Source organism: Lampetra planeri, chromosome 27 (genome assembly GCF_965212315.1).
Source record: "Lampetra planeri chromosome 27, kcLamPlan1.2.h2, whole genome shotgun sequence".
In the NCBI taxonomy this organism is placed as follows: domain Eukaryota; kingdom Metazoa; phylum Chordata; class Hyperoartia; order Petromyzontiformes; family Petromyzontidae; genus Lampetra; species Lampetra planeri.
The window spans coordinates 9241899-9265827 of NC_136133.1; the positions used below are offsets into that span (position 1 = coordinate 9241899).

A 23929-nucleotide genomic window follows, 5' to 3' on the forward strand; every position below is an offset into this window, starting at 1 on the left:
ACGTCTTAAAACTTTTTGTCTTTCGGTAATGTCATGTAACGTGATTTTACCGAAAGACCCAAAGAATAAGTGTTCATAGTTGTTTATTTAACGTGTTGTCTCCAACTTATAGTGTGCGCCTCCGTGTATGTCACACTACACAAGCATGCATCTCTCAATAATAGTAATAACTCACAGCCCATTTCCAATCGACTGTTGGATGAAGGCTTCCCCATGCCATGTTGGAAATTGGGGATGGGGTGTTTGTTTGACCATACTTCACCACGCTGGTAAAGGGTGAAGGACTGGTTCAGATATAGTTCGCTCCCCAATAATGACTTAGATCGTGACCGGGAATCGAACTCATCTAGCCTGGTCCATAGGGAAGTGCGTAAACCACTGCGCCACCGCTACCCCCACTCTCTAGTTATGTTTTTAAAATATTTTTTTCATCTATTGGGTAATTTGGGAAGTTCTGCTTTTTGCGGTTTTGGAGCCATGCAGATGTGATGTGCACACGTGTTGTGTGGGCTCAGATAAAATATTTATTTACCAGCAAAAAAGTTAAATTTTGAACATGTCTTTGACTTTGTGCGCGCCATCTGGGGAACGGTGGCGCAGTGGTTAGCACACTGGACAACAAACCCCGTGACCTGAGTTCGATTCCCACTCAACGGCTGTCAGTGAAGAATGTCTTAACTTGTGCTGGCCACACCATCCCCTCGCATGCCGTGCCGGCCCTCATAGGTGCTCACTTATATGACTTGCCTCAACAGCTTGTGTAAGGCTATACGGGGGATCTGTGTATATGGTAAACGTTTCTCCTACCGTATTTGGTACCAAACAATTGCTACCTTATTCGGTACCAATTTCCACTCTGGCCCATGGACTAAGAGAATACATAAATTGCGACACGAGTAAGTCGACTGGCAGCAGGTGGTGGGGTAAAAGTGTGTGGGTATTTACTACTTCTTTAGGACCAGCGTGGAAGAGTAGGCCAAATGCCCTTCAGAGGGGTCCTCTATAATTCTCGCTAGTGGAGGCCTTTCTGCCAACAGTGGCGTGAGCCAGATATTGCAGAGTTGCCTGTTTTTTGTTTATCTGTGTCGCAAGAACAGTGATTATTTTTCTTTATTAATATTTAACCACAGTCTGGCTGCCATACATTTGTTTTATTTTATTATTATTCTGTATTGTTGAGAACATTACGACGCACACATTGCCTAACAACCGTGCAGTCCAGTTTGTTCACAATGGCTTACTCCTCTATTCCGATACTACCTTCTGTGTCCACCATCAACAAAATTATCTTCATCATCTTCATCGCATTCCACGCATCCGTTTTATCTCATCCTCCCCGCTCACTCACCTCTTCCTCCTTCTCTCCCAACTCTTCCTCTCCCTTCTCATCTTCCTCCGTTTTCCCGACGCCACGTGACTTGGCTCACTTCAGGCGATCCAAACGCCAGGTGTGGCCGTTTAAATTCGACGTTCTCGGGCTGGCGAGGACGGTCGTTGGCTACGCCATCAAGTTCGCGTACGAAGACCCGCGGGCCGACCGGTGGCAGCAGGAATGGCGCAATTTCGCGCAAGAGATGAGAGGTTCCGCAGGTACGTGTGACATCATTCATCGTGTTCACCAGATTAATAAGACGTGACAAAAAGTAAAGACGCACCCGTAAACGGATACCCGGTGGGTCAATAAAGTTCTACAAATATGGTCTCATAATATATACAGTGGGTAGGTGAGTCCTCGCTTAACGTGTGTTCACACGCGTTTTCACTACATGTGGTTCTTCCATTAGGGAACGCTTTTCACACAATGTGGAATGCGCACCGTTATAACAGTTTCTTAGTAGACAAATAACTACTTTTTTAGCTGCGCGGCTGAACGGTACGATACAATATGCGCTAATGATACAGAACGTGGCCGCATACCCTCAGTTATTTGTCTCGCCATCTCCTTGTGTGTGCGTACATCGCTTCTCGCCAGTACCCTTCTTCATAGAGATATCTGTATCAATTAGGGCTGCCGCGATATGGTGACGCTACCATATGATATACATGGTCCACGGTAAGCATACTGTTGCTCATTTTATACTTAAATGCTTATTTCCTGCACTAAATTATATTTCAAATATCACCAAAAAGTTATAAATAAAGAGATATTGAACCCACTAAACACTCATTTTCTGCACCACTTCAGGCAAGCCTATTTAGTATAGAGAGACTAATAGATGTTCCGAGGTCACAAAATTCAGCCAGAATCTCATTTAGACTGCAAAGCCAAATGATAAAACCGGGTAGAGACGTCAAACTGTGTTGTTGTTATAGCCCGATCCTCAATATGTGCTGATGCTGCCAGTGTAATGGTTGTCACGCTGGACTTGTAATCAGGAGGTCGCTGGATAGATTAGATCTCCTGGTGCGATGTTTGAGAATTAATTTTGTTGTATGTTGAACTTCTTTTGCACCGTAAATAGCCAACCGTGCTGGTTGCCTCTGTCCTCGACGGCAGGTCCTATGTGGTTAGGGTGAAGTGCTGTTACTGCCATCTATTCCAGAGGATCTTTACCTTGAGTGGAGGAGACCCTTGCAGCAGCAGTGGCATGAGCAAGGAATTGCAGGGCCGCACCTTTACCTAAATTAAAAATTCATTTCCAGATTGAAAACTAATTTCTTTAGAAGTTTTTTGTGTTTAGTTTGTTCTCCCCCCGCACCTCCTATTAGCATGGTTGGCGATGTAAAGTGCCAAATAAGTTGATCATACATACCTGTTTATCAGTAATTTGTATGATTACAACATATACGTGATGTTGAAAACAATTGCAAGCTAGTTCTTGAAAGGTGGGTTTCCTTGATGCTATATCGTCCACGTGATGGAGTACAAACCTCACACCTTTGCGTTTATAACGGACTCGCATCGATTGTCGACAGGCTTCATACGGCACTCCCTGCTGTCCCTGCCATCACTGCTGGAGCGCGTGGAGGCGCACGGGGAGTGGCTCCACGTGCGCGCCACGCTGCGCTCTCTGCTCTCCCGCCTGCGTGTGTTTCACCACCCTCTCGCGGAGCTGCAGGGTGCTGGTGGCGCCCTGCACCCCCGCTCCGCCGAGACCTGGGCAACCAACGCGATCGACCCCACGTCGGGCATCTTCGCAGCCCTTCTGGATCTCAACGCGCTCATTCTGGACAGCGATGCCGGCGGCGGCGGCGATGCCGGCGGCCGTGCGCTGTACGCGGCGTACGCGCACTCCCTCGTGGCGCATAGAAACGAAGGGATCCTGTGCCACGCGGGGACGTCGCGACTGGGTGCCGTGGCCTCCCTGCATGTGCTTGTCCAGGGTGCCCGCCTGCAGGCACTCGAGGCACTCATGGCGGCCTACAACCTCGCGGGGGCGGCTTCGGCGGCCAACTTTACGGCAGAAATGTTGAGAAAGCTCGAGCTGTTCGAGGGACACACTGCTCAGCAGGAGACGGCCCTGCGCAGCGCCGCCCGCTCGGCCGACGACCGGGTCCTTGCGTGCGGTGACGGTAGTGGTCGTGGTGTTGATAGTAGCGGTAATGGAAATAGCGATAAGACACACACGCTGTTCACAGTCTTCCAAGGCATCCAGTTGAGCGAGGCACGGCTCGGAGACGGCTCTTGCATGGGCACGTGCGAGACTTCACACAGGCAAGTGCTACCCCCTGCCCAGCCACGCGCGCGACACTGCGAAGGCATTCTGCTCGAGTGCCAGGATTCCTGGGACTACGTTGGTCTCAACCTGGCCCCCAGTGGGGACTGGCGGCGAATACTGGCCATGGGGAACATCTGGGGTCCAAAGGAGTCTGCGGCCGAGAGGTGGGGTCAGAAGACGGTGCGGCTACCTACGTGGGAAGAAGTGAGTGGCGGTGGCAGCTTTGCTGGTGACTATGCCTACACGAGGTGGTTCTGGCGATGCCGTCCCTGCTTCTGCATCTGCGAGGATCCGTGGAGGAATACGGCCGAGTTCGACCTTGGGGAGGTGCGAAGCGACACAGAACGAGGGATGGTGGTGACCGGGGTGGCCATGCAGGCCTCCACCTTGATGGATGAGCGAGGAAGCAGGACACGAGTCCGGCTGGAGGTCAGACAGGGCCGATCTCGACCTTTCGGACATGCTGAACCTTCAGAGCCACGATGGAGACGGGCAACTGGCAGTCGTGGAACTAATTTTGAAACCAGGAGTCGATCCGATGATGCGAATGAGCACATACAATGGAATGGAACCGAAGCGACCTTGGCGCAAACTTATTCCGTCTCTCGCGAGCAAAGGAGAGCGACCATCGACCTCCAGGATGTGAGAGTCGACCCGGGCTGCGTCCTTACGGGAGTGGCCTTCTTCGAGAGGGGCAAACACCTCGCCCTCAAAGTCCACCAGACCCCGATCGAGCCGGACACGGGCCGTCTACGCGCACATGAGGGCCGCTGGAAGGAGCCGCCGCCCACCGTCTGCAGCTTCCCGTCCACACAGGGACTCGAGCTACCACCTTCCTGGTCAGATGGCCACGTGGAGCGGGGCCCATGCGCCGAAGCCAACATGGAATTCGCTTGGTCATCCAAGGAGCAGGACGTGGCGCAGAGCACGCTGCCGGCAATTGACACGAGGCTCGTGGCGCCGGACGAAGACGTCTGGCGATACGGGGCAGGGTTGCACTATGCAGCACGGCAGGGGTTCGCGGGGTCCATTGGGGTCAGTTTGCTCGATCGGCCAGACTGTGGCGGGGTCAATGTGGGGTCAGAATGGACAGATAGGTTCTCGAGAGGTCGCGGAGAGGACCACATTGAGTAGAAAAGTGTAGAGGGTGCGAAGAGGTTTTAGGGTTGTTGGGGGGGGGGGTATCGGTGAGCATAAAGAAAAGGGTTGGTGGATCATGCAGAGATTGCTGTCGTTATGATGTTGGAATAAAACAATTATCGTCAGTCACTCTGTCATCATCCATTCACCATACTCCTAAAACCAATCGCTGAGACTCAACCACCACCAGTTCACCAATATAAATGCTAAACTAACCACACAGCTCACCAACACCACACTTACCATCATTAGCAATGTTTTTGGAACGTTTTCCAACGACTATTAGTAAATAGCATTTTTTTCAGTAGTTACCCCAAGGAAACAGTATATATCTAATAGGAAATGAGTCCAAACGCACGTGGGGAAGCGTGAGACTCCACGCACACGCATGTTTTTCTTGTCAATCTGTATGTTGAACTTCTTTTGCACGGTACGTAGCCAACCGTGCTAATCTAAAACAACGTAGCATTATGATGTGCATCAGTGCGCTTAGCACGCGTAGGTGTTATAGCACGCGTGTTGTCATGTGTGTGCACGTTTGCACATTTCTGTGCGTAGACTTTAATGTGTACTCAAACCCCATAACGTGAAACTCGTTCAATAGTCTGCTATAAAAACAACGGTTGTATTAACAACTTCGTTTAACTCACAGTCGAGAAGTACGTCAATGGCGCCTGAGACACGCGGCGCCTGCTTTTTAAATCCTTTATATTAAGTTCGCGTGCTTGCTTGCTTGCTTGCGTGCTTGCTTGCTTGCTTAGGACCGTGCAAATCTTTCGGTCGTTTTTTAACCCACTTCCCGTGATCCAATCGAGCTGACATTTTCCACACAAACTCGTTGTGCCAGACAATTATTGTTCGTGAAAAAAAATTCCCAAAATTTTACACTTTTTAGGCAAAATTTTTTTATTTTACATATATTCAAATAGAACGCATTCATGGCTTTGGCTGAACGTCAGAGTGTAAGAGCTCAGAGCGTAACCCCTCCACAGGCCGTGGCGGAGTAGCGCAGTTGGTAGCGCCCTCGCTTCCCATGCCAAAGGTCGCGGGATCGATCCCCGCGTCCTCCACAGGCGAATATATTTTAAAATCCTTTATATTAAGTTCGCTTGCTTGCTTAGGACCGTGCAAATCTTTCGCTCGTTTTTTAACCCACTTCCCGTGATCCAATCGAGCTGACATTTTCCACACAGACTCGTTGTGTGTGACAATTAATTTTCGTGAAAAAAAAATCCTAAATTTTACACTGTTTAGGGAAAACAAATTAAATATTTAATTACCAATTGCTTAATGGTGGCAGACAATCATCTGACCCATAAGTGGCAGCCATCTCAAGCCAGAGGACGAGAGGACTCTAGCCGCCACGCATATAAAGGATTTATAGTGAAAAACTTTGTTTTTACGGGTTTACTTGTTAAATCCTTTATATTAAGTTCACTTGCTTGCTTGCGCACTTACGACCGTGCAAATCTTTCGGTCGTGTTTTAACCCACTTCCCGTGATCCAATCGAGCTGACATTTTGCACACAGACTCGTTGTGCGTGACAATTTATTTTCGTGAAATTTTTTTTTGAAAAATTTTCCACTTTAGGAAAAAAATAATTTAAGATTTAATTTAAAATACCAATGTGATAAAAATGTAACTCTTACTCAAGAAAAACAGAAATGAATAATAAAATAAAACCGATGCCACGCATATAAAGTATTTATAGTGAAAAACTTTGTTTTTACGGGTTCATTTTTGTGCTAGTCGATTCCACAGTTTAGAGACCATGGCGTTTTTGACCTACACAAATATATATAAATAATAAGGCGTCCATACAAAATGTAAATTGCTTTCAAGTAGCGAATTAATTGATGCCGATTTTGACAAGGCATACATTGTCATCGGATCTGAGTGTGTGCAAAATGTGGAATTGATTGGACAACGGGAAGGACGAAATTTAGATTACAAGATTTGACCACGACAAAGAGGAATCAGGTGAAGTAAAACTCGTTGAAAAAGAGTTCCGTAGCTCGTCGGATTGTTTAAGGATAAATATGATTCTGCTTATACTCTTTGGTTCTTTCGGTAAAGTCACGTAGGTAGAAAAAATAAATACATTTCATATCACGACGTTTCGATCAACACAAGCACTCACTGTATTTCTTCCTGGCTCAGCAGTTCCACTGCTGGATATTTTGTTCCGCCTGAGGACGACCGCTTGTGTTGCGATCGAAACGTCGTGATATATAATTTTTATTTTATTTTTCTACCTATGTGACTTTACCGAAAGAACCAAAGAGTATGGATTCCTGCAGTCACGAAAGCTTCAAATCAAGATTATTCTTCCACGTGAACCGCTCTGGCTGGATGTAATTCGAAGGCAACGGTGCAACCCTGCAATTCCTTGCTTATGGCACTGCTTGCAAAAAGGCCTCAACGACAAAAAGCCCGATAGTTCCTCTCGACTATAGAGGGTCTTTGGCCAGGCGTTTTAGTATATGTGGGGGTACACTTTACCCCACCACACGTGACTTGCCGATCGACTGCGGTTTACCCATTGAGTTAGACTGCTGGGTGAAATGATGGGTGGACAGAGGCGAGTGGGTGGGAGGGGATTTCATAAACTTGTACCATCGTTTCAACCATCGCGCCACAAATCGAACCGGTGACCTCTGGGTTGCAAGTCCAGTGTGCTAACCGTCATACCACAGATGCTTCAAGGCTAAATATTAATAAACTAATAAAACCACCCAGAGTTATCAGTGTGTTTAACAGTTATTCAAACAGGAAAATGGTAAATTGGGATTCAACTATGAAAAGGAGGCAAATTATCCCAGATATACTGTCGATAGCTTACAGCTCGTGTCGATCCACTACTGGATGAGGGCCTTTCAGCACTACGTCAATCATAGGGGTTTGTGACAATACTTCACCACGCTCGTCAATGTGCCGATTGAAGGGGCGGATGCCCTCAAACCGGTTCAGATATCCCTCACCCACTGCATGGTGTTAGTTGTGGCTAGGACTCGAACTCGGGTAGCTCGATTCATCCACAATGCACTATCCGCTGATCCCGTAATATCGGCATTTCCCCCCCCCCCAAACTAATAACTGGTGGCACAATCTGGGAAGGAAAGGGATAAAGAAATTCTCAAACAAAACTAACGAACAAAATCTCACCAGCCACTTAAAAATATAAAACACCACATTTATTATCAAACGTGAGGAAACAACACCCAGCTTCGTATCTCGATCCCATCTGGTCTCTTAAGCACAGGCAGACGGACAGACACGCGCTGTGATCATTTAGTTACAAGTTACTCAACCTCAGCAGGCAAATGTGGGCCAGAGCACCATTGAATACATGAGCAGAGCGGCCATAATGAAGCCACGACTCCCCACGGTTGTGACGATGCCGTCAGTGCAGGGGGTTTTTTGTCCCTAAATCCATTCCGCGCGTCACCAACAGCAGCAGGACAGCGCCACCGTTTTTCAGGCGTACCAAATCTTCCCCGTTCTAATGCAAAGTTACGGACTTCACGCGCGCCTTTTGCTTGCTAAACACATACGTGGCACAGAGCGCGTCCATTTAAATTCAGTTGTCGATCTCTGAACGTCATGTGGGGCACACGCAATGTGTGCACAAGGTTTAGAAGTTGAAATCAAGAGCTGGCGGCGGTGACGTGGCGTCGAGATAGCGCGTTCTGTCGCCTGTTGCATAGGTTCACAGTTGCAATCCAGCGGACGCCCTGATGATTATTATTGCGTGTGTAATAAAAAGAAATATATGCGCCGTCCGCTTCACAGTGCGCGTTGACTCCGTGACGTCATTCGCAAGTGTCGACCAGCCATTGTGTGCCGACGTCAGTCCAAATTTGCAACGACAAAATAAGACCGCAAATTACTCAATTAGGATTATACATAAGCAATCACCCCCCCTACTGCAAAAACTTGGCAGGACCCTCCTGAACAAGAGTCGCGAGAGGCCTTCCTGGGTAAACAAGCGTGATACGAATAATAAAAGCTATGTACTGTGGGGCATGTACACACAATCTCTATTTTTTTATCGGAATTCTCTACGTCACGTGGGACACAAGATCTCACGCACGCAACCTCGATCTCCACTTTGCATCCGCGGCACTCTACGTCACTTGGGATTTGTTCACCAATGATCACGCACGTGCAGCGTGTAACGTGGTGTAATGAGCGAAACGCGAAGGTTTGTTGTGAGTTTTGAAAATCCTGACACAGTTCAAGTCTAACCCCGACCTCTGACTTATCCCTGCCCCCACCACCAGTTGCGAAAGCAATTGACCGCACACTCGGGTAGCGAGTTCAACTGCTGGTCAGTGATGAAATCAAGGCACCACCATCATCATCGTCCCTTCGAAGGTCAATAAAATGCGTGGTACTACTTTGCAAAAAGTAACTGGTGGTCTGTCCTTTTAACAAACTCACCAAAAGCATGTGGAATTCCAAAGCATAAATTATCACCTCGTGTGTATATGTAGTACGTCGCATATCCGACGACCAATTAACCGCACACACCCAGTGCAGTGTTTTATTAGATGTTAAGATACCAGACCTCTTCACATGCAGTTATGTATATATATTCTTAATCTCGCATACATTCGCGTCCTGCTAAATAACAGCGAATTAATTTTCCACGTTTAAAATAGGTTGTTTTATTTTGTCACAGTAGCCTATTCGCGCACGGTGTAACTGTCGTTTCGTATGGATGTTCACATATAAGACACTTTCACATATTGGCCGATACCTCAATGCCCACGAATCAGAAATGCGAGGCTGTACTGCATCACGTAGACGAAATAGCATTAAGGAAACCCAGCTTTCAAGAACTAGCTTGCAATTGTTTTAAATGTCGCATCTATGTTGTAATAATACAAATTATTGATAAACAAGTATGTATGGGTGGACTTCTTTCGCACCGTACGTAGCCAACCGTGCAAATCGGAGGTGCGGAAGGACACTACATTAAAAAAAGCAGTTATAAGGAAATGAGTTTTCAATTTAGAAATTAGTTTTCAATGTAGGTAAAGCCAGTCCTGCATTTGCTTGGTCACATAAATGCTGGCAAAAGGGCCTCCACGAGAAAACACCAGAGAACCTCCTCTAGAAGGTGCTACATTTGCCTACTCTTCCACACTGGCCAGACTTCTTGGAAGAAATCGGAGTACTCACACTTTATCCCACCACATGACTATCTGATTGGCATGGTTGGCTACGCACGGTGCGAAAGAAGTTCAACATACAAAGATACCGTATAGCCTTAACGGACTGTTGGGGCAAGTGCTGTTCACGAGCACCTATGAAGGCGCACACGAGGGGTGGATGGCCAGCACCACGCTCGTCCGCCTTTGTCTCCCCAGTGACGTTTACACACCGCACTAGGTACTCATTTGACGCAAAGTCGACCTAGGGGAAGCCCAGAACTGGTTCAGATAATCGTCACTAGCAGTGGCCGTGAGCAGCAATCAAACTCGGGTCGCCAGGTTGAGCGTAGCGCGCGAACCGCTACCTCTTCCGCTCCCCATGCATACGTACAAATACATACATACATCTGTGGTGTACTCCTTTATATCACATGGTGGACAGAGGCAGTGGGGGGTCATTTCAGAAACGTACCCCATTGTTTCTGCCGCCGCGCCTGAAGATCGAACCAGTGACCTCTGAATTGCAAGTTAGCACACAAGCCATTACACCATGGCAGAATCCAACAAAACAATGCATTAAGTTGTTAACCAGGTAATGTGAAATACAAATAGGATTGCTAATATCCATTTTTGTACATTGATAGCATTGATAATGCCAAAACTTGATTATCGGTTTACCAACCATCACCAACCCACTGATCATTGTGAAGTATGGTCAAACAAGCCCCAAGAGGACCGACACGAGGTGGGGGTAAGGCCTTTATCCAGCAGTGGATTGAGGGGAAGTTGTTTCACATTTATTATGTAATCGGGATGAGTTATGGATAGAACATTGTGGAAATCCGATTTGTTCCATTTTAAAATGTCGGATTCTTTAGAATTTCCACGTAATTGTTTAGCACAGAAGTGACGTAACATAGGAAACGTCATACTCTCGAAGCCGAATATTGGTTTCGGATAATACATTTCATATCACGGTTGGATGTCTTATTAATAAGACAAAAGAGAGCATACAGTCAACCAAGCGCTTGGGAACTGACAGCGGGGACCCAAAGTTCACCCGACAATCACCTCCAATGTTAACTGAAGGCTAAAGCGTATTCAATCATCCGATCATCAAACTTTTGGAATCTATAATCGATTCTGTAACATTGAATTAAAACACGTTAACAACCCTAATGAAAAAAAAGCTGTCGTGCTGAACACTTAACGCTTTAAAATACGTCTCAAAATAAAATACGCCCTTTTCCCACATCGGTCTCTCCACGTAACAAAAACAACTTTTACACAACCCATCGGCCACACGGCCTTCCGGGAGTGCATCGTATCAGCAGCATTGGTTCAATACAAGCAAACTCTGGGCCGGTTTCAACATTGCAATATCTCATCAGCAGTAAGGCTTGCTGGAACCAACGCTGGTAAACTGCCAAATGTTCAGTCGCAAACACTACCAGAGTTTGCTTGGAATGAACCAACGCTACTGATCTAATGGATGCCGTGCAACCGGTCGGGTTGTTTACGAAACACGTTTATTTGTTTACGTTAAGAGCAATATATGAGAAAGTTAGGGTAATTTTAGTAATTCATTATCTCCACGACGCTGAAAGAGTATTATATATAATCAAAGCACGTTTGGGAAGTTAAATCTTCATTTAGATAAAACAAACGAACTTCCTGGCAAGTGTCGTGGGTGCACCGATGGTCTGGACTCACACGTACGACCAAAACCACGCATCATTATCAAATATTATAACTACCAAGCAGCCCTAAAAGTACTTGCTCACAACACTGCTGGCAGGAGCCATCGCGAGAGGGAGCTCCGCCGACCCTACACATTGCCAGACGTCTTCGAAGAGATCACTGTACCCACAATTTACCCCACCACACAGGACACCTACTGGTTGACTGTGGTGTACCCACTTATACTACTTGGCGGACAGCAAAGATACGGTTGGGGGGGATTTATTTAGAATACTTTCACAATTATTTCAACTGCTGCACCGGGAGATCAAATCAAACCATCCGCCTCTGGATTGCAAGTCTGTTGTGTCAACCATTTAGACCGCGGCAGCACGATAGTGACATCGCATGCATTCATAAACTGTCAATGGGCAGAGTGGTGGTGGTGTAGCGCACCGCACCACCAACCTGGGCACCTGGGTTTAGATTCACAATCACAGCGACCATTGGCGGCGAGTTAGTTTAATTCGCGGTTCTGTCCTCACCAACCCCCTTTACTAACTGCACGGACCAGCATGGAGAGATATGACCAAATTACCACTTTGAATTATGCGGAATAGCAACGCTTTCATCCAGCAGTGGATTGACAGAGGGCTGCACTCTTATACGTTTGTCCGAAGAGAATTCCCCTTACCCTTGCAGCCACCAGAGGTATTACTTAAAAACATACAAATCATTTCAATCTTAGCAACGAGTAGAACCTATTACAATTATATATTCACCCTCCATCCCCCATCTTTGCGTTGAGATTCATTCCTGGAAATCTTATTATTTTGGCCATTGTGGAAAACCTAGTGCCTCGAGTAGCTGCAGGATTTAAAACCATTGCTGCATCATTCACACGTGATCGCAAGCTTTACAAATCGCAACAATAACGCGGTGGCTTCAAAAACGCAAAATCCCATAACTTATCACAGAGTTCAGGTAGTTGTTCCTGGAACGTTAGCAAACACAGCCACTTTCCACCAACACGTCCGAGCAGAGCCTGGATCAGGTTATTTTCCACTGGCTGTTTCCCCAAAGCCGAGCTGGAAACCAAACCGTGGATATCCGTCAAGACAACTACATCTGGCTGTAGCCAAGCAGGACCAGGGGCTCATGCCGCGTTCGTTGCGTGCAACAGACGCGTCATAAACCCGCACGCACCTCGACTCCTTCACTGCGTGTGGCGTCATCGACACAGATAATATTTTATGCAATGGGGGGGGGGGGGGAACCAGTCACACCAGCCGGGCTGGCTCGATACAAGTCCGGCGTGGCTCGGATCGTGCAGTGGAAAAATACCTTGTGTCGGCATAAATGTACGTTCAAGCAAATGAGGCGATAAGCAAAACTACCGATTCCACTCCCCTTGGGAGTTCCGAGAAAAAGCACCTTCCCACCCCCTGCAGCCCCAAACCCCCCTTTGCTTGAAGGGGTTGTGAGAGTGGGGGCAAAGGGGTATATAGTCAACTCCCTACCCCCCAGCCATATGCAAGACAATTTTTGGACCTTATACTTGGAAACCACGTTTCCTCAAGACACAAGCTGCCGCCATCCAGCTACGGAGTTTCCGTGCCCGTTCTTGTCAAATCGAGCTGGGCTGCCACTTTGGACCTGGGTACAAATCGTCAGTATCAATATCGCTTCATGGGCTGCCCCGAATTCCCAAAAGCTCAGAAACAAGGCTGTTGGGGTCCGAGCAAAAATGCATCCCCAATTCACACGATAACGCCTTCAAAACGTGTAAATTCTAGGAAATGTCCCTTTTAAGATTGCAATTTTCTCCGCAATTGTACATCCATTGTGCTAAATGGCATGTAATAAAACGAAGAATTCCATTGGGGATTACTCGCAGAGCATCCCTTCGTGTTGAGAACGACCTCCGAGATCCCTTCAAGCGACATCTGGTCCACGCAGAGTACACAAATACCTTCGTTATAGCCATACAAACTGTTGTAACGAGCGCTGCTAGCGAGCACCTATTAAGGATTGTATGGCACTTGAGGCGGTATGGCTAAAGACACACCCAGCCACCTTTGTTTCCCCAGTGGTCCACACCAGACAGCACTTTCCCCACCCACTCCGTAGACGAATGCATGATACGCCTGACAGTGAAACTGATACAATAAGAATATTTATTTAGACTGGAGGAATCTAATGAGCTATGAAGCTTTATTCACAGATGTCCAGTAATGTGTATATATTAATGAGTGCCGGACGAAATTTCACGTAGCGATTTGTTGCAAACATTGGTGACCGATCAGTGACCATCTATGCTACAATTTTTCGTAACCAACTTGCGTCGACTTGAGTTTGGCCGTCCGTGCAACCCGGGCATCATCGCGTATATTAAACAATATTGCGTCGCAATCCTCAAGTGACCCAAAGGCTTGGGAGGAGGTCATAGAATCGCACAACCGTGCCCGCCACTCACAGCTGAGCACATCTGTTAAGACACATCCGAGTATGATGGGGTCAACGTGTGCAGGTGCGGCCTAGTGGAGTGGTGGCGCAGTGATTAGCATGCCGTGATCCCAACCTGGAGACCCAAGTCCGAATCCTGCTCACAGCTAACATGTATGTTGAACATCTTTCACACCATACACGAGACCTTGCTAATCAAAGGTCAGTGACGAACATCTAAACCGGTCGTGGGACTCCCCTAGATCGACTCAGCCTTTGTACGATTGCCTTGTGCAATGTGTAAAGATCAGCACCGAGGAGACAAAGGTGGCAGAGTGGTGTTAGCAACCCACCCCCTAGTGTGCTGTTGGCCTTAATAGGTGTTCGCAAATAGCACTTGCCCCAACAGTCTGCTAAGGCAAAATGGGAGATCTTGGTCTTCATGGCATAGTGTGGACAGGTGGTAGCATCTGCCAGTCATCTCAGTCAACCCCGACATCACCTCCTGCCAGCAAGTTTTCGACACTACACGTGATAGCCTCAATGTGCACATAGCATGGCACAAGCACCGTGGAGATGTCACCGTCCTTTCGTGAAGAATGGCATCTGTTGCTGCTGTTGCGACGTACACATGTGATGTGTAGTTGACTGTGTATCTTGCCAACAATGCATATGCGACCGTGGTGTGCAGTGTGTTACGTTCAACAGCAAGTTGTAATGTTTAAAATGTAAATTCATTGTGCGTTTAATATTCACAGAAACGTACACTTACACTCAATCATCCATTCACTGGCCTCGCCCACGAACCCACCCTTCCACTCACCTGCTAGTCCATGAGACAAGGGTGAGCATGAATTGCCCTCACTTGTGGCCACTCCCATTTACCCTATTGCTCCCTTGCTCACTTCAACAGATTTACCTGCTCACTCTCACTTACCCCGCTACTTACTGACCCACTCACTCATCCACCAACTCACTAATCCATCTACCCACCGACCCATTCAGTTACCTACTCAACCACACAACCCACTCATCCGCCCCTTTCACACTGACCCATTCACTTATCCACCCACTGTTACCCAGTCACCTGTCCAATCAACTACCCACTCTCCCCCTGCCCCTGCTAGCTCTTGAGTCAAGGGTGAGCCCTGAGATTGTGGGATCAAACCCACGACCTGTATACAAGGCGCTGACTCACCACTGACTCACCCGTTCACTCTCCCTCGAATCCACCCACCAACCCACTAACTTCCCGCCGCTAGCTCTTCAACCAGGGGCGAGCGTTGCACACTCACTCGCCAGTCACTCACGCGCTCACTCTCCCCCTCCTACCCCCCCACCACTAGCTCTTTAACCACAGGTGAGCACTGAGCATTCACTCACCTGCTCACTCATCCGTCCACAAACCCTGTCACTCACTCACCCGTTCACTCTTCCCCTCCCATCCACCCCCCCCCCCCCCCGCTAGCTCTTAAGCCAGGGGTGAGCGTTGAGCGCCTCGCGGCTGCGATCGCCGTAGTCGTACATGAGCTCCTCGCCCAGGCCGATGTTCCGCGACGCCACCAGGATGAGGCGGGGCACGCCGCCGCGACCCCTCTCCGGGCTGCCCCCCTCCCCGCAGCAAACCAGGTGTAGCTTGGTCCTGCAGTTACCCATCTTGCTGTGGTTCAAGAGGCGGCCCAGGCGGCCAGACTCGGCTGTGGCGTCGACACTAACGACGACAACGACAAGTTACAAACAATAATGACGAGCTTTGCATTCCTACGGCACTTGCATAAATGCCTTACGCCACATCTCATCTCAAAACTATGATCTATTTTTATTTCACCCGGTAAGGTCCACTGAGCTATATAGCTTTTTCAGAAGCGACCTGGCCACATGTGATAGCTCAACAAAGTGGCTTATGATCGTGTGGAAATTTATAACAGCCAAATACTCTAAACGCATGTGGATTCTAAATGTGGAGGGAAAAACTGGAGGAGCTGGAGAAAACCCCTCACGACCACAGGTAAAGAAACATGCAAACTCCAAATATACAGGTATCGTCAGGGTAGGAATAGAACCCACAATCTCCTGTATACCAGGCGAGGTATTTAACATCTCGTAACATCTCGCCAGCGCGGCGAGATGTTGAACAATCAAAGGGCACGCCCCAAGCGATAACTGGCACCCCACGCACTCCGCACTCACCAGTAGGTCTTGTTGAGGTAGCAGAAGTAATACATGTAGCAGCCCTTATCGGGGTCCCGGGCATAGTTCACTTCGCGCGTCTTTGCTTCAGTCAGTCCGATGAGTTCCCCCGAGTACTCGACCACAAAGTCTCCCCGTCCAAACGAGCGGGTGGCGAACACGCCACGGCCCTTACCCAGCACCTCCCGCACCTGATCACGCACACAGAGACAAACAACCATTTTACACGGGCACCATCGCAGCAGAGCCAGCGGGGTGGGAAGGGGGGTAAAGCGGGGCCCCCCTCACAGTACGGGTGGTTTTCCATTGGCCATTTAGAGCCGGAACCAAACTGTGATTCACTGACTTCATCTGAATCTGCTTAGGGGCCATGCAGCGCCAGAGCTCGGGGCTATCTATGCATTAATTGCGAGTGACGTCAGTTAGTTTTCCACAAAGATGCAGCGATGCTTGTCATATTCAGAAGGGTCTGCAATCGTTCGCCGCGTTTTATCAATGGAAAAATAAAAACAAGATTCCCCCAAAGACAAAGATCCCCCATACAGCCTTAAGAGACTTTTGGGGCAAGTGCTGAAAGCCTGCATGACCCGCAAGGGGGTGGGTGGCCAGCACCATGCCCAGCAGCCTGTGTCCCGAGTGGCGATGTGTACACATTACACCAGGTACTCATTGGAGGTCGAGTCAACCGAGGGGAGGCCCAGGACTCGTTCAGATATTTGTTCACTGGTGTAGGCTGTGAGCGGTAATCGAACTTGGGTCGCCAGGTTCGTAGCACAGCCTCAAAAACGACACTACCGCTCCCCACCCAAACAGACACACAGATGCACGTATACACAAGCATGCACAAACAATGACAAAGATTCCCAATTTAGCCATCGGGGCTGTTGGAACAAGTACTCTTAAGTTAGCACGCACCTCCAGGCCTTCCTCTTTTCCACACAGAATCGCGTCGTCAATTTTAATTTGCTCCTCCGTCTGTGAAATGACAAACGCAATTAAATGATTGATGCAGATCAAACGAGGACAATACAAACGAGACAGAGCTTAAGGGATTGACAATGCAAACTAGATTAAAGAAATGGAAGAAAATGGTAAAAACAAAACAATTTATATGTATGAGGCAGAATAGATGTGGCAGGCGATACAAGAAAACAAATGAAACAATACAAATGAGAGAGCACAAGAGACAGCAAATACGGACAATACAAATGAGAGAGGAAACGAACACACGAGACCGATAACACAAAATATACCATCCCATCTTGTGTCAAAAGTAAAGCGGTCAACGTTCAAGAGCCATGCATTTGGTTTAAAAGTAATATATGAACCACACCTGACCCATGATCCATATCGATTTATTATGCCCATTACCCACGAAGGACTTGCCTAGTCTCCAAACTATTTTTCAGGAGGATCCTGCCAAGTTTTTTGCAGCAGGTGGCAATGGTTGATATATTATTTGGGTCTTTCGGAAAAGCCACGTAGATAGAAAAATAATAATAATAAATATCACTTGTGAAAAGAATATGAATTCCTGCAGTCACGAATCCTTTAAGTCAATGGTTGATATGTATAATCAAAATAGATTTGCAAGTTTATGAAACATTTTTTTTATAATTTTGACGATGAGGCTGGCACACAATGATCCCACTTGTGAATGACGCCAGAGGAACTTGAACGTAACACTGCGCGTAGTATATTTATGGTTAATACACCCGCAGTAGTAACTGGCCGCTAGATTCGAACCGTGAACCTCAGTAACAAGTGGCGAACGCACAACAGCTGGGACACATTACCACCCCAATGACAAATGCAGGAAAAAAAGTGTTCATGGTGAAGACATTGCACCTCCGATTAGCACAGTTGGCTATTTATGGTCTGAAAGAAGTTGAACATATATATAGACAAATACATTACTAATTTATTGAATGATACGTTACACACAAACTAAGAGACAGGCTCAAACACAGACCCAGAGTAACAGAGACCCACAGGCTCAAATTCACTGGGACTCACATACATCACCAAAGATACCTACAGACTAGGGAGGAGAACCAAACTTTTCGTGATCTACTGATTCACACATCTCCAGAGACTCACACAGAGCTATATAGGGAGGAGAGAGAGAAAGGCACCTGCAGCTGGGACTTGCACCGTCGTAGGCTTCGCCGGACGGGAAAGTAGTCTGTGACCTTGCGATTGTGAGCGAGCACAGCGTCCTGCCTGCTTGCACACACCAACACGCATGTGCATTAACGAAATGTGTAAATTGTGTGGGTGTGCATGTGGGAAGCAGTGGCGTAGTAAGCCGGTGGGTTTCTGCTGAAGTCTGTGGGGCTCTGCAGAAGTCTGTGGGAGCTTTGCAGGAGTCTGCGGGGGCTCTGCAGAAGTCTGTGGGAGCTTTGCAGGAGTCTGCGGGGGCTCTGCAGGAGTCTGTAGGGGCTCTGCAGGAGTCTGTGGGAGCTATGCAGGAGTCTGCGGGGGCTCTGCAGGAGTCTGTAGGGGCTCTGCAGAAGTCTTTGGGGGCTCTGCAGGAGTCTGCGAGGGCTCTGCAGAAGTCTGTGGGGCCTCTCTGGTGGCGTGGGGATCTCTATTTGGTGTGTACGTTTCAATCTTCTCAGACAGTAAACTGATGACACTTCCTTCTGTCCCGTCACATCTTGGAAACCCTACTAACACTGATTAAGTTATACATTCTGATTAAATCAATACCTCTTTCAAGATATCAGGCCAGCATGGAAGAGTAGACCAAATAGCCTCATTCAAGTGGTTCTCTAGAGCACCCTCTAGTGGAGGGCCATCTTTCATCAGTGGTGCGAGCAAGCAATTGCAGGGCTGAACCTTTACCTTTTACGTTGTAAATTATCACAGGTCTCAGGGCAGCACCCCGGGGGCCCCCTTACCTCTTCGCCCTGTTTCTCCGCCTCCCTCCCACGTTATTCCGCGGGAGAGAGTTCCCTGCTGCTGCGGTAGCAAGCGGCGACGTCATCGTTGGCGAGCCAATAGTAGCTGTAGCAGCAGCGGCTGGCGACCCCACCGTCGTGTAAGACCGGATAGTGAAGGGCAGGCCATTTCCCACTGGCGAAGAAGGCGACTTGACGGCGGTGGCGGAAGCGGAGGCCTGGGGTGACCGCAGTGCGGAGGAAACAAGCAGCGGCGCAGTCCGTGGCTTGCCGCTGCCCTTACCTGCACGGGTACGACACGAAGACAAAACATCCCCCGTATCATCTTTAAACAGACTGTCGGGGCAAGTGATGTTGGCGAACACCTATTAATGCCGGCATAGCACATGAAGTGTAGGCAATGACATGCCCAGCTGGATGCCTTTGTCTCCGTGATGCCGATGTGGTGAGAGAGTGACAGTGGCGAGATGTTAACTACCTCAACTGGTATACAGGAAAGTATGGGTTCGATCCTGAATATTGTATATTTGGAGTTTGCATGTTCTCCCCATGGTCATCTGGATTTTTCTCTGGGTCCTCCTGGATTTTGCCTCCAGATTTAGAATGAAAATGCTTTCAGAGTATTTGGCTGCTATACAATTCCCAATAAGCCACTTCGGTGAGCTATCATTTGTGGCCAGGTCACTTTTGAAAAATAGCTATATAGCTCAGTGGGCCTTACTTGGTATAATAAAAAGTTTCAGTTTTGGTGTACACACACTGCGCCAGTTGCTCATTTGAGGCTGCCTAAGTGCGACACAATAACTGCCATAGGTATATATGCACTGACATGTGTTTTCCAGTTGTCCCTCCGACAGAAACTCTGGTTAAAACTTGACTTAAAGCTTTCGTGACTGCAGGAATTCATATTCTTTGGGTCTTTCGGTAAAGTCACGTAGATAGGTACAAATAAAATATTAAATATAAAATAAACAAAAAACTACGGCGTTTCGATCACAACACCAAGCGATCGTCATCAGGAGGGGGAAAGCTGCTGAATGCAGACTGTTTTATAGGTTTAAAATGGGTGTAAGTCCCTAGGGTCATGATCCTAGGACTACACCCATTTGAAACCTATAAAACAGTCTGCATTCAGCAGCTTTCCCCCTTGTTCCCCCTGATGACGATCACTTGTGTTGTGATCGAAACATCGTAGTTTTTTTATTTAAGTTATTATTTTTATTAATTTGTACCTATCTACGTGACTTTACCGAAAGACCCAAAGAATAAACTTTCTGGTGTTTAGCGAACTTGATGTACGCAACTTCTGGTTTGCTCATGTGTATCTTGATCCCAAATTTGCAACCCTCTGAATTAAGTTCTCCATCATTTGCTGTTGTGCATTTCCAATGGTTCTTACAATAACCGTATCATCAGCATAAAGGTTTAAAAAAAATTAATGTCATTGTAAATGCACCAATGGAAAGCGACCTCCTGACACCATATCGATTGTGGGAGTATTTTGTCATTTTGTCTCACCATACTTAACCAAGCTGGTCAGTGTGGGTTAATGAATGGGGGGGGTGGGGGGAGTCCCAGGACAAGGGTTCTGCACTCACCAGCCCCACTTTTCTGGCCCAAGTCGGTAGAATATAGGCCGACTAAAACACTTCCTTCTATGGGGGATTTAGCCAGTTTCCTTTACATTCGTAATACATTAATATTTCCAAACACACTCACTGGTTCATATCCGTATTTTTGTCTGTCCATTCTACGGTTCTTAAGATCACAATCCACTGGAGGAAATTTGAGGACAATTATCACTGACAATGCCAAAGAATTTCTTATTGTCACTGCCAAAACATTAACCTACCCTATTGCAGCTCCCCGCAGTGGGCACCTGGGATGGCAATTTCCAATCAGATCACAGAGGTCATGTGACTCAATTCTTAAATAAAGAAATTCACAGGTGAAACACGTCTCGGAGAACATCCACCGACAAAGATGGAGCGATGAAATCAGTTAATGTACTGGGAGCTGGGTGGATTGTTACATCCAGCAATGTATACACCAAGGTTGACAATGACAATCAAGGTCCTGACCACTGTGCGGACGGGTCCCTCTCCTTGGAGCTCCTCCCATCTTAACGGGCGACACATGGGACACGGGAGAAACGACTGCCGCTCCTCCTCCAGCCACGTTCCCCTCCTCCTGAAGCGGAGAGCGCTGGTGCGAGGTGCGGGACGACGGGCACCAGCAGGGCAATCGCTCGTTTTCCTTGTACCAGTGAAGGGGAAGAGGTGGAGGGGGCAGATAGAGACTCAGAATATTTGTGTATATACTGGTGGAATCTGATGAGCTACAAAACTAATTTTCACAGATGTGCAGTAGGGGCCGGTCAGAACGTTACAACAATACAAAAGCACGATAGGAGTGCAAAGTATAGGAAATGTAAACAAATCACTTTAAAAATGCACAGATAAAGCAATGTTGTTTTTATCTTACCAGGAAAAAGGTCCCTTAAGCTATAAGCTTATTTTTAGCGACCTGGTCACAAATGATAGCTCAACAAAGTGGCTTATAATATGGAGATTTATAGCACATACTCGTGTGCAAGCGCACGAGCAATGTTCAGCTTTGGTTTCATCTCATCAATTCACTTGGGATATGATTCATCATTACAATTCGATTCAAGAACTTTATCTTTTTTTTACCAATCCAAATGTAGTGGTCTCTAATGGATGCAAAAGTGACGCGAAACCAATAACATACAACTTATACGCACCGAAAAAAACCCAGATTCTGGTGCACACGCAAAATTAGATGCACGTTTGTAATGGTACAGCCCTGCAATGTATTGCTCATGATACTGCTGGCAGACGGACCTCTGCAGACGGAGCGTAAGACCCTTCTAAAGAGTATATGGCCTACTTTTCCACGCTGGCCACAGGTTGGAAGAGGCGAGTGCTTATACTTTACCCCCTCACCCACAATCCGCTGATCGACTAAATGTGGGCATACCCATTTCAGAAACTCCCTGCACGCAAACTGATCTTATCGCTCAATCTCCACGGACGAGTCCTCTTCGGCTGTCAATCACCCGACTCGTCAAAACTCACTTTTGTATCGTCAATATGTTGATAATTAAAAAAAAACACAATTCACATACATGTCAGTCCACTACTGGATTAAGGTGTACTCAGCCGTGTCGGTCAGTTTAACCATACTTCATCTCTCTGGCCAGTGGGGTTTGGTAAAGGGGGGGGAAGAGGGTAGCAGGGCCGGTTCATATCAAGTTGACGATCGTGCGAGTGCGCCAATTGCGTTAACGATTATTACGGTACCATTTTCTCCGTAATATAAGACTCACGTTCTTCCCTGTACAGTATTATAATCCAGTACGGTAGGCATAAGTGGGCTATTAGATTTGCTTAACTTTGACATGAGCCCACACGTTTGAGAAGTGCCTTGTATGTTTTGTTAACTTTCCGAAACGCATTACAATGCAGAGAATATGGCAATTATGACTAGAGTATTGACGCGGACGGTTGCGATGGTAATTATTATGATGCTCATGACGGTGGCTATAATTCTAATGCTGCTGTGATGGCGATTACTAAAGATCGATTGTTTAGATGCCGCTGATGTCATCACAATACCGCTGCTTCCGTTGACGATGATTATGCTTCTAACTCAAGTACTGTACTCTGATGACTCCTTTACGGAAACCATACTGATGACGCTGCTGTTGACGAGGAGGATAACGCCGATGCTGCTCGTGCCGCTGGTAATGAATATGCGTTATAACGACTACCACAATGGGGATTGTTATAACCACACCACCACCGTTCCCCGAACGATTGAAGAAGCCAATTCATCCCCTCGCCAGCATCCTCAAACTCAATTCTCTCGCCTCCAATCCCCTCCAACCGCCACCATCATCATCATCACCTGAGCCCGTCCGTGTGGTCGTCCCGGTCCCGGTACGACCGCCGAACTATTATCGCCTAGCGCCCCGCCGGCCAAAGCACGCCCTGCTGGGCAGCGCTCGCAGGCTTCGACACGGTTAGGCCTCTCCGGCAGCCGGGGAGCCGCGATGGGTGAACTTGGCGGCGGCGGCGACGACGCGACGAGAGGAGGATCGACGGCGGTAGGTGTGGCCGCCGAGCCGCTGCGGTTCCCCCTGTCTCCTCTGTCTCGTCTGCTGCCGTTGTTCCTGCTGCTGCTGTTGCCATCACCTCGGCCATTGTCGCACATGTTCGAACGGCACGGCTACTGCCGCACTGCGCATGCGCGAGTATTGGCCACGCCTCATTTTATTCCACGCCCCCCTGGAAAAGTTGTCCACTGTCCTCCCCACGTGACCAGCAGCTCAGCCAATAGGCGGCCGCTATTTGTGTTTGAAACGGCAGCGTTTAACGGTTTCCCACCCTTAACGTCAACGCCCCCGTGGAACACGTGACATGCCGTTTGACCAATCGAGATCTTCTCATGAGACTATCGTTCAATAACGAATCAGATTGTTTAACAGGGTTACATCACGTAAATATATACACGTGTCGTTAAACCCGCCACCATCCGACACAGCCAATTAGAAAGGTTTATCACGTAAACAGAACATGCCAATTCGTTACAAGTACAGCACAGCAGTGTGTTGGAGAGCAAAGCCACAACATTTACAATGTGATATTATTTGGGTCTTTCGGTAAAATCACGTAGATAGGTTCAAGTCATAACTGCTGTAATGTTTCCATTTTTAACACTCCGATGCTC

General features: G+C 47.6%; 2 protein-coding genes across 4 annotated transcripts; one reads left to right on the forward strand and one right to left on the reverse strand.

Moving 5' to 3' along the window:
* Positions 1-575: 575 nt before the first annotated feature.
* On the forward strand, positions 576-9231 carry LOC144728136 (uncharacterized). Of its 2 annotated transcripts, XM_078607449.1 has the most exons (3): positions 576-726; positions 1433-1590; positions 2917-9231. In XM_078607449.1, the coding sequence occupies exons 2-3, from the start codon at positions 1575-1577 to the stop codon at positions 4791-4793; spliced, it is 1893 nt and encodes a 630-aa protein (XP_078463575.1). In that variant the 5' UTR covers positions 576-726; positions 1433-1574; the 3' UTR covers positions 4794-9231. The 2 variants fall into 2 exon arrangements, with proteins under 2 accessions (XP_078463575.1, XP_078463574.1); XM_078607448.1 differs by having other exon boundaries at positions 576-1590.
* KMT5A (lysine methyltransferase 5A) lies at positions 7980-23684 on the reverse strand. Of its 2 annotated transcripts, none has more exons than XM_078607450.1 (7): positions 23108-23684; positions 21259-21433; positions 19178-19460; positions 18410-18500; positions 17190-17249; positions 16275-16465; positions 7980-15795 (listed from the first exon to the last, which is right to left on the reverse strand). In XM_078607450.1, exons 1-7 carry the CDS (start codon positions 23411-23413, stop codon positions 15549-15551), a joined length of 1353 nt encoding a protein of 450 aa, XP_078463576.1. In that variant the 5' UTR covers positions 23414-23684; the 3' UTR covers positions 7980-15548. The 2 variants fall into 2 exon arrangements, with proteins under 2 accessions (XP_078463576.1, XP_078463578.1); XM_078607452.1 differs by having other exon boundaries at positions 18410-18497; positions 23108-23680.
* Between the last annotated feature and the right edge of the window lie 245 nt (positions 23685-23929).